Consider the following 10,701-nt stretch of genomic DNA (forward strand, 5'->3'; position numbering starts at 1 on the left):
CTTACTGAGGAGTTGGCAACCCTGGTAGTTACACTCTCAGTAGCACAGGAACAGAGCGGGAGGGAGAGACAGAGAAAGAGAGCCAGGGACAACAACGTCACATTAGAAAGGTATCCGGTTCTTAAGTCTGACGTCACTAGCCATGTCTGGGACTTAACTCCACTGCAGATCCATATATCAAATGATCACTATGGCATTACTGAGAGTTGAAAAACTGTCTAAAGTCTTTCATCTTTAATAAATGATCAGTGTTCTGCTCTACCAGGTGTAACAATTGAGTTTAACATCCAGGCATCCATGAAAATGGAATTTATGACATTTAATGGAGTTAGAAGTTAGCAGGAAGTTAGCCCACTATCTTCTATCTAAATACAATATAGCATGTCCTGACTGCGGGGTTTTGGAAACAATTTAAAACGTACAGCTCTGTTATCACTTCCAACGTAAATGAAGACAGAAAACTAAACAGCAGTGATGTTTGCAGGGTTACTGAAGTTGGGCTATATAATGTTGTGCTACGTTATTGCTAGCAACACAGCTATGTTAGCATAACATTAGCACAGTGAAGCTGAAGGATGAACACCAACTTTTTTTCCACTTTATAAAAGTTAACGTGAGGGATTCTGGTGGTCAGGGACAAATGCAATTGCATAGCAGGATGCTATACACGGGGCAAACTTCAGTCAGGAGAACAACTGAGATTATTCATTCACAATACGAGGTTAGTTATTAATATACTGCAACAACATGGGAACAGAACAGCTGCGAGAGAATTCAACATTAAGGAATCAATGTTACAGAAGTGGAGGAAGCGCAGTTTTTTCAACAGTGCTTCATCTCCTTGCTACGACTGTCGCCCGGCATAATTTGCAGATGATAATGGTTGTAGCCGCTCCGATGCTTTCGACCAATGACTGTATAAAAGATGGACGACGCGACACCGCCTCCTCCCATTGTGCAAAAATGAAGCCAAAATATCCCGCTTGTGGAGGCTGCCATCTTGCAAATTAGGAGCCAGAGTCTGCGTAGTGAGTTGAGGTGGAGCGACTGTGTAACGCTCCCGCCCACACACCTGCTGGACGTGACCGCAAACACGCCCCTCTACACTTTTTACGTAGCCCGAGTTTTTTGCTGGTTTACTGCAACTGACGACTCGTTTAATTAAGGTAAATACAACCATGTCACTGTTATAAAAAAAAAAAAAACACAGCTTATCAGCTTATAGTTTGTTTGTTTTTTTTGCCTGTCCCGTTTGGCTCTTTTGCCATCAGAATTGTTGTCTAAAGGCAAAGAAAGATGCCCAACGGATTTACTTTACCAAATTGACCATCCCAGCCTTGCCATAATGGTCCATTTGATTCACCTTTTATTGTTTATTTTATTTTCACTTACTGAACATGGGACAGACTTGACTGGGGGAAAGAAGGGGAGAAAGAAAGAGGGAAAGAGAAACAGCTGAGAAGAGGGACGGGGGAGAAGGGCAAAAACCAAAAACCAACAGAATGAGCAGAAAAAGAAAAAAAAAGAAGAAAAAAAAGAAAAAAAATGCACATATCAATCACCTGGGTCACCTGCTGAGAAAGAAAAAAGAAAACAAGCAGAAGAGAACAAGAGTAATAGAATAAACAACATCACAATGATATATGGGAATATGACAGTAAATACTAAATATTAAACATTATTGTGCAGCACATAAGATCAACAGAACACAGTGTGAACACCTGTGAGCATGGACGCGCTTGTTTTTTGTTTTTTAAAAGGTTCCTTCATGTAATGATCTGCTAGAGGGTGTGGGGGGGCCACAGCCCTGTCCTCCAGGGCATGAAGCAGGTATGGAGGAGATCAAAACTCCAGACATCCAGAGGCCCCCAGAACACAAGAGACCAAGGAAGACCAACAGAGGGGCAGCCGCGTCACTGTCCCAGAAAGAGCTGAGGAGAGTCCCAGATGAGGGCTCACTCAGCAGCCGCGGAGCAGAAGCCAGGGGGAGTTGCAGTGACGCGCCCGTGAGCTCCACCGGTAGCCAGCCGTGCCTGAGTGACCGAGCCCTAGGCCGAGAGGCCGGGGGCACCCCACCTCCGAAGTGGCCCGAGCGAGCCCCAGGCCCCAGGCCCCAATAAGCGGCCGCCAAGGAGTGAGCCGGTGTGTACCTGGACGCCCATCCCCGGACACAAAGAACCACCAACGCACCGACGTCTGAGGGAGTCCGCCACTGGCAGGGGAAGTGGTGGTAGGGGGAGATAGGCCTCCATACCTTGGAGGGCTTAAGATGTCCCCAGAGAGGTGGCGCCTGACACCCAACCTGACATATAGACACAGAAATACAGGCACACACATATACAAACATCCATTCCCACCCTCATGCTCTCATATACACTTACTCCACACTCAACCAACGTGGAGACAGACATAAAGAGACGCTGTACACACGATCACACTCCCCAAGCGTACTCTAAGCCCCGGGTCTAGGTACCCTTGGCCCTGGAGGGGGGGGAACTGCACCCAGACCCAGGTGGTGTTACCCTTTTCCCTGCGGTGGGGGGAGGCAGACCGCCCCGACTCCGCAGCAGCAGGGAGGCCCCACACTCCAGACCGCAGTCGGACGGCCAACTCCTCCTCCTAGCCCCCCCGCTCCAGCAGGTCGCAGAGAATGGGGGTGAGAGAAGACTCCAAACCTCCCTCCACCCGCTCATTGTAGTGTTGATGCATGTGTGTTCTAAGGTGCATTTAAAACCCAGGAGGGCATGGAGCTACCTGCCAGAGAGCAGCAGGTAAGCGCATGGTCCCTCCTGCTGGCCCTCAATGTCTACGTGTATTTAACATTGAGAGGTGGGCAACGACGCCAGGGGTGGGGTGTACACCCTGATGGTACTTTGGATTCCGTGTATCGTGCCCACCCCCAAGATCCTATATGTATGTGTAATGAGAGTGTGAGTAATGTGAATGTCTAAGTTGTGGGATAAAATTGAGGCAGAGGCAGCCAGAAGGGGACGGGGGGGTGGCCTCCTCTGCACCCTGGTGACATACCCCTACTCCAAGGTCCTGCATGTGTGGGTGGTTGTGATGGAGCGGGAAGAGGGAGGCAGCTGGAGATGGGGAGGGAAGGAAGGGAGGGGCAAGTGACCCCTCCCTGGGGCCAGCTCCCCCGCTGACCCCAGTAGGCACCCCCATACTCCGCGACCCACCAGGGAAAGGGGGCCCAGGCCCATCCAGACCGGGGCCCAGCGCAGCAGCGCCTCCCGGCCCCACAGAGCCCAGGACAGTCCACCCAACCCCACCACAGAGAAAACTGCACCCACCCCACCATCCACTCTTCTTCCAGACTACATAAGACAATAAACACCCAGGCTGAGATCTTCCTCCACCTCTCCTGTATCTCCCCCTCCTGTAGAGAGAGCCCCTGAGGAGAGGAAAGCTCCTGCAAGATGTGACAATCTTCCCCACCAGTTGAAGAGCCCCCCAGGTGGCTCGATGCACCGGCGGCACCCTGCTCCAGGGCTGGGCCCCCATGCACCCACCCGCCCACAACCCTGGCAACACACCAACCAGGACCCAAGCCCCCGAGGCCCGGCCCGGGCCCCAGCCCAGAGACGGAGCGCCCCCAGAACCTCACGCATACCCTGGACCCACCCAGGGACAGCCAGGCTACCAGGTCAGTAACCCACGCCCGTCACCACAGACCCTCCCCTAGTCCCGCTGCACGCAGCCGCGAGGAAACAAGTCACCTGAGAGCCAACAGAGCCCCTAACCGGACATGACCGCTACCCCGGGTTGAGCCCCCCAAGGAAAATGCCTCCGGGGAACCCCCCGACGCCCTAAGCCTGTCCCTACCCCCACACCAATCACAACAGTGAAGGCGGGACCAAACTATGACCCCCCACCCCCACTAGGTGATGGAGCTGATCAAAGGAGCCCAGAGCAATTGATCTGATGTGGTGGCAGAGGCTGTATCAAGACTAATGTAATCTAATAGATAATTTCTATATTGGTTAGAATTAAGATTATTTTTATTTTTCCAGTTCATGAGGACTGTTTTCTTGGCTATGCATAGGGCAGTGAAAACCATATGGGCGATATTCTTTTCTGAAGTGACATTATCTAAGCTGCCCAACAAACACACTAAGGGGGAAGTTGGAATGTTACATTTCAGACACTTTGATAAGTCTTCACATATCTCGCGCCAAAACTTCTGAACTGGTGGACAGAACCAAAGAGCGTGGATATAATTGTCCGGTGAATTGGTTTGGCAGTGTGAGCAGTTGTTGGTAGACGTAAAGCCCATCTTGAACATCCGATGACCTGTATAGTGCACTCTATGTAATATTTTGTATTGAATTAATTGAAGACTGGGATTTCTAATTAGATGAAAGGTTTTTAAGCAAATCTGAGACCAGAAGTTTAGGTCTAAGTTAACTGATAAATCCGCTTCCCATTTTGCAATAGGAAGTGATATTGATTCATCTGTTTTAGAAAGCATTCTGTATATTTTGGATAGTAATTTGGGGGTTTTAAGAGTAAGAAATTGAACCACACTTGGTGGTGTTTGTAGTTCAACTTGACCCGGTTTAAATTTCTTTTTTACTATAGATTTAATTTGTTGATATTCTAAAAATCTTTTCTTGTTGATCCCATATTGTGTAACTAGTCTGTCAAATGAAATAAATTCTGTTCCTTCTAGTATATGTTCTAAATATTTGATTCCTTTACCACTCCAATCTGAAAAGTTTATCATATTATTGTTTTGTAATATGTCAGGGTTGTTCCAGATAGGTGTACGTTTGCATGGGATTAATGAAGACGCTGTCAATTTTAGAAACTCCCACCATGCTGTCAGAGAAGCGCTGATGTTGATGCTTTTAAAGCATTCATGTCGTTGGATGTTTGAGCTGATAAATGGTAGGTCTGAGATCTCTAGATTATTGCAAAGTGCAAAGTGCTTATAGTTAATAGCTAATAGCTTATAGTTCTAAAATCACTCTGTTGTGAATTTGTTCGCTAGATTAACCGCTTGCATACGCACTATGTTGGAGGTTTGTTGCTAGCTAGTTAGCGATGCTACACACCTGTTACTCTAATAGTCTGTATTAATGAATGATTCAGCACTTGGTTTTTTTTTTAATTCATTTTTAAACAGCGATGAGATCATCTGACAGAGTCAGTAGCTTTTAAAGCCGTCCGTGTCACGGTCTGAGTGGCAGACCGTGGGGAAGGAGGACCCAAACGCTGGACTCTGTGCAGTGAACAGAGCGTTTATTTACAGTGCAGAAAATGACAAATCCCTGTGTGTTTCCTTGACTCCCTTGTTTCTCTTGACTGGAAAAATACCAGAGGCAGCCATCAAGACACACGCTCGCGCCGTTATACGCTAGCTGATTTTAACTTACGCTAAGACACTGCCGTGGAGTCTTACACAACAATCCCCCATCAAGGAGCACTCAGCCACACTGTTAAATAGCTCCCCGACGAGGCTTGATCAGCTCCAGGTGTGTGTGATTCTCCTCTGCAAGCGTGGCCAGGCTCCTGGCTAACACACCCACCAGGCCAGAAGAACCGGTGCTCTGTCACACCCACACACACCCACCTATACACAAACACGTGGAAACAAAGGACAGCAGCACCAAAAATACACAGTCAATACTTATTCAAAAACCCTGGGTCCTTCAGACCCAGGCCCATGACACTCGGCCTTGTTGTGTTTTCAGTTCATACTCTTTTTGAAATGCACATGTTATCATTAATTATTTAAATGAATGACAAAAATGTAGTCAAAGAAAGTTTGAACAGAGAAATCTGTTTGATTTTGGAGCCACTCCTAGAATAATTTAAATAGGATCTGTAGATTTATTATAAATGATGTCTCGGGCCGTACTTTTACCACCCACCAGAGGGCCACAGCCCTGACTTTAAGAATCTCTGCTGTAACATTTACACAGGTGAAGTTCAGATGTTTGATTTCCTTACTAGGACGGCCTCAGAGCGTCCTGCACTGGGTCTAACCTTAACCCCTTACTGTTTTTACTGTCTCTGAGCATCTGTCAGCACATTGTTTACTCTGGGATTAATAAAGTAAATATTAAATACACTGGTTCTTACATCTTATCTCAGAGTGCTTAAACAGCCAGGGATTGAACCACCAACCTGTCGAGTAATAGATGACCGGTGCTACCTCTTGAGCTACAGCCACCCCGATAAAATGGCCTGATTCTAACTCCTGTCTCTGGAGCTCACACGAGCTCTGATGATAAATACTAAAGTTACTGTAATCTGATTACATATTTCCTCAATAACTGATGACTCCTTTTCTCTGACTCCTCCCCCTCAGGTGTCCACTGCGCTAGACCTCCCCAGCTACACAGACAGACTATGGGAGATTCAGGCCTGCAGCGCCTTGAAGGGACTCGGCCTCCAGCGGGCCTTCAACTCCGTCAACAAGATGATCAAGATGGGCTCGCTCTGCGGTAGAGTATCATTTCCTGTTCTTGCTCAAACACAGTGGTGTTTCTGAGTAGCTTATTTGCTTAGCAATTTAATTAACAACTTTTAAATACATTCGTTTTTCATAGTATAATCTTCACCTGCTTCATCCGAAGCACACTTTTTGTGTACTCACTACCTAATTAATAGCCAAAGTATTCACTCACTGTCTCTGTACTGTTTCGCTAGCTTAGCTTAGCTCGTAGCCGACTCGTTAGCACCGTGGCTGTATCCCAATTCAGGGTCTGCAGCCTTAAAGTACGCAGCCTCAACGATCCTCATGGGCCGCGTACTTAAAGACCGCTAAGGCCGGAAATGCGAAGCTTGTGAAATGGGACGGTCTAGCCTCCGTTGCGCTGCCCAGGTTGCCTAGCAACCATGATACTAACAGCTGGAAACGTGTCATACAGCTTTGTTTGACAGAAATGAAGGAGAACATATTTTGTTCATTTGTTTGTTTCTTTCTACATGAGCTTTGATCATTCTCTGTAGGATTAAGCTCAGCTATTGAACGGCGAATATTTTAAAGTAAAGGCTTTAAAACAAAGTTAGTACAAACGTCACCAATGTCACATAACTTTGCCGACATGTGGCCAACAGTAATGTTTTAATGTTCTTCGTTATTAAACATTTGCACATAAATAAGTGACATAATATTCAGTACTTACTTTTCACAGTTTCGCATTTCGAGCAGCCTTTGAATTGGGACAGCCTTCGGCGCGCCGCTGTGACGTAATCGGCCTTGAAATGCGTACTTTAAGGCTGCAGACCCTGAATTGGGATACAGCCCATGGCTACTTCACCTGTCCCTCCTGCACTTTCTTGCTCATTGTGTCAGATGTTTAGTTACTCCTCGGCCTCCTTTAGCAGTAATGATATCTGTAACAAATGTAGCATATTTGCAGCTCTGGAGGCCAGGATTACTGAATTGGAGACTCGGCTTCGCACCCTTCATTCACCCGTAGCTAGCCAGGCCCCTATAGCTGGTGCAGCTGAAGATAGCGTAGGCCCCGCTAGCTGTTCCCCAGCAGACCCCAAGCAGCTGGGGAAAGAGGGCGGCTGGGTGACGGTGAGGAGGAAGCATAGTCCTAAACAGAAGCCCCAGGTACACCACCAACCCGTTCATGTGTCTAACCGTTTTTCCCCACTCGCCGACACACCTGCCGGGGGTCAAACTCTGGTAATTGGGGATTCTGTTCTCAGACATGTGAAGCTAGAGACACCGGCAACCATAGTCAATTGTCTTCCAGGGGCCAGAGCAGGCGACATTGAGGGAAATTTAAAACTGCTGGCTAAGGGTAAACGTAAATTCAGTAAAATCATAATTCACGTCGGCAGTAATGACACCCGGTTACGCCAATCAGAGGTCACTAAAATCAATATTGAATCGGTGTGCAACTTTGCCAAAACAATGTGGGACTCTGTAGTTTTCTCTGGTCCCCTCCCCAATCAGACCAGGAGTGACATGTTTAGCTGCATGTTCTCCTTAAATTGCTGGCTGTCTGAGTGGTGTCCCAGAAACGATGTGGGCTTCATAGATAATTGGCAAACCTTCTGGAGGAAACCTGGTCTTTTTAGGAGAGACGGCATCCATCCCACTTTGGATGGAGCAGCTCTCATTTCTAGAAATATGGACAAATTTATTAAACCCCCCAAAAAATGACTATCCAGAGTTGGAACCAGGAAGCAGAGTTGCAGTCTTACACGCCTCTCTGCAGCTTCTCTCCTCCTGCTACCCCCCCAAAAACCCATCTCCATAAAGACTGTGTCAGCTCCCAAACAGACAAAAAACAAACTAAAAACCAGCAACAAACAACTTAAACATAAACAATTACAAAGAAAGAACAATACAGTATCCACATCTGAACCAAAGAGTAAAACAGTGAAATGTGGATTATTAAATATTAGATCTCTCTCCTCCAAGTCTCTGTTAGTACATGACTTAATAATTGATCAACAAATTGATTTACTCTGCCTTACAGAAACCTGGTTGCAGCAGGATGATTATGTTAGTTTAAATGAATCAACACCCCCGAGTCATTCTAACTACCAGAAACCTCGAAGCACAGGCCGAGGGGGCGGTGTGGCAGCAATTTTTCACACCAGCCTATTAATTAATGAAAGACCAAGACAGACTTTTAATTCATTTGAAAGCCTGATGCTTAACATTGTCCACCCCAGCTGTGAAACTCAGAAACCAGTCATCTATCGTCCACCTGGGCCTTACACAGAGTTTCTGTCTGATTTCTCAGAGTTTATATCTAATTTAGTTCTGAGCTCAGATAAAATAATTATTTTGGGTGATTTTAACATCCATGTAGATGCTAAAAATGACAGCCTCAACATGGCATTTAATCTGTTATTAGACTCAATTGGTTTCTCTCAAAATGTAAAAGAACCCACCCACCACTTTAATCACACTCTAGATCTTGTTTTAACATATGGCATAGAAACTGAACATTTAACAGTGTTTCCTGAAAACCCTCTCCTGTCTGATCATTTCCTGATAACATTTACATTTACAATAATTGATTACACAGCGGTGGAGAGTAGACTTTATCAAAGTAGATGTCTTTCTGAAAGCGCTGTAACTAAGTTTAAGAATATAATCCACCCACTGTTATCATCTTCAATGCCCTGTACCAACACAGAGCAGAGCAGCTATCTGAACGCTACCCCAACAGAGGTCGATTATCTTGTTAATAATTTCACCTCCTCACTACGTACGACTCTGGATACTGTAGCTCCTGTGAAAACTAAGGTCTCTAATCTAAAGTCCTCTGCTTTCCTAACGATATGGTCAACAATCTGAAGGAGAGAATTCTTCAAATTGCAGAGGAATATCCAACTGTGACAAACATTGTTCTGCATACAGGGTCAAACGATGTGTCCAAACAACAGTCGGAGGTTCTGAAACAGGACTTTACTGGATTATTAAATACTGCAAACTCTCTGAATGCAGCTGTATTCATCAGTGGACCTGTACCGCCGATCAGAGGAGGAGACGAGAGATTCAGCAGGTTGTTTACACTGAATAAATGGCTTATATCAGCATGTGCTGACCACTCAGTGCATTTTATCAACAACTTTAATATTTTTTGGGAACGCAGGCATCTGTTTAAAGCAAATGGATTTAATTTTAACAAGTCAGGGGTGAAACTGTTCACCTCCAACTTGTTTTATTCCATACGTCATCCATCTGTGCTTGGTGCCAAGGCTGAGATAAACGAGGAGTTATCTCATAAAGAGGAACAAACAGTACTCCAAGAACAGACAAAGCCCAGCAGAAACCTTGAGGAGGAGCTCCATTTGCCCCCACCCGGGAAGAGCCTCAGAAAGGAGAGACATCTGAGGCAAGAAGAGGGGTCCCTATTTGCCTCCAACTCTCTCAACAACACCAACGACCAGGACCAGGGACCACGATCTTCCCCAGTCCCCCAAACCCCTGACAGGCCATCACCCCCATCACCCTCCTCCCCCTCCCTTTCTCCCTCCTCCCCACACCTGAAATTCACTGAGGAGATGATGGAGCGGGTCAATGCTGGGCTCAGATCTACCCCCCGGCCCAATCCCATTTTGTCCCCCATAAACCCCCCACCAGAGCGGCAAAAGGTTCGCCATCGAGCCCCACCCTCAACAGAGCAATCGAAGTCACATTGCTCAGCCTCACCCCCCTTAGTTCCTCCTTACCACCTTCATGCTCTGTCTCCGAAGTCTGATGTGTGATGTGTGGAGGGTCCGGGCTGCGAGGATTATGGCAGTGGTGACTTTTCCCAGGAGAAGCTGGGACCCTGTTTACTAGAAGGTTTTAAAATCTCTGTACTTTTAGGTGACAGGAGACATGTGGCCTGGTCAAAACACAGAGAAATGCACTCTAAAAGATCTTTAAATATATTAAACATACCTTGTGTGCCACAGACTGCTCCCAAACACGAGGGGACAAGTAATACCTCTAAAACACTTAAGGTGGCTTTATTAAATGTTATATCTTTAGCTGGGAAAACATTTTTAATTAATGGTAAATGGCCTGTATTTATATAGCGCTTTACTAGTCCCTAAGGACCCCAAAGCGCTTTACATATCCAGTCATCCACCCATTCACACACTGGTGATGGCAGCTACATTGTAGCCACAGCCACCCTGGGGCGCACTGACAGAGGCGAGGCTGCCGGACACTGGCGCCACCGGGCCCTCTGACCACCACCAGTAGGCAACGGGTGAAGTGTC

General features: G+C 46.6%; 2 protein-coding genes across 2 annotated transcripts; both read left to right on the forward strand.

Annotated features, from left to right (window-relative positions):
• The first annotated feature begins 7,264 nt into the window (after positions 1-7,264).
• LOC146647246 (uncharacterized) lies at positions 7,265-8,137 on the forward strand. Its single transcript, XM_085390747.1, has one exon. It carries the CDS (start codon positions 7,265-7,267, stop codon positions 8,135-8,137), a length of 873 nt encoding a protein of 290 aa, XP_085246873.1.
• Positions 8,138-8,223: 86 nt separating this feature from the next.
• LOC146647247 (uncharacterized) lies at positions 8,224-10,449 on the forward strand. The gene has a single exon (XM_085392137.1). It carries the CDS (start codon positions 9,271-9,273, stop codon positions 10,198-10,200), a length of 930 nt encoding a protein of 309 aa, XP_085248263.1. The 5' UTR covers positions 8,224-9,270; the 3' UTR covers positions 10,201-10,449.
• The last annotated feature ends 252 nt before the right edge of the window (positions 10,450-10,701 follow it).

This window comes from Rhamphochromis longiceps, linkage group LG19 (genome assembly GCF_057381845.1).
Source record: "Rhamphochromis longiceps isolate RC_006_pf linkage group LG19, R_longiceps_female_GT1.1, whole genome shotgun sequence".
NCBI lineage: Eukaryota > Metazoa > Chordata > Actinopteri > Cichliformes > Cichlidae > Rhamphochromis > Rhamphochromis longiceps.

Bases quoted from the DNA above. Each gene is read 5' to 3' on its own strand.
- LOC146647246 (XM_085390747.1), top strand. From the start codon at position 7,265: ATGGCTACTTCACCTGTCCCTCCTGCACTTTCTTGCTCATTGTGTCAG.
- LOC146647247 (XM_085392137.1), top strand. From the start codon at position 9,271: ATGGTCAACAATCTGAAGGAGAGAATTCTTCAAATTGCAGAGGAATAT.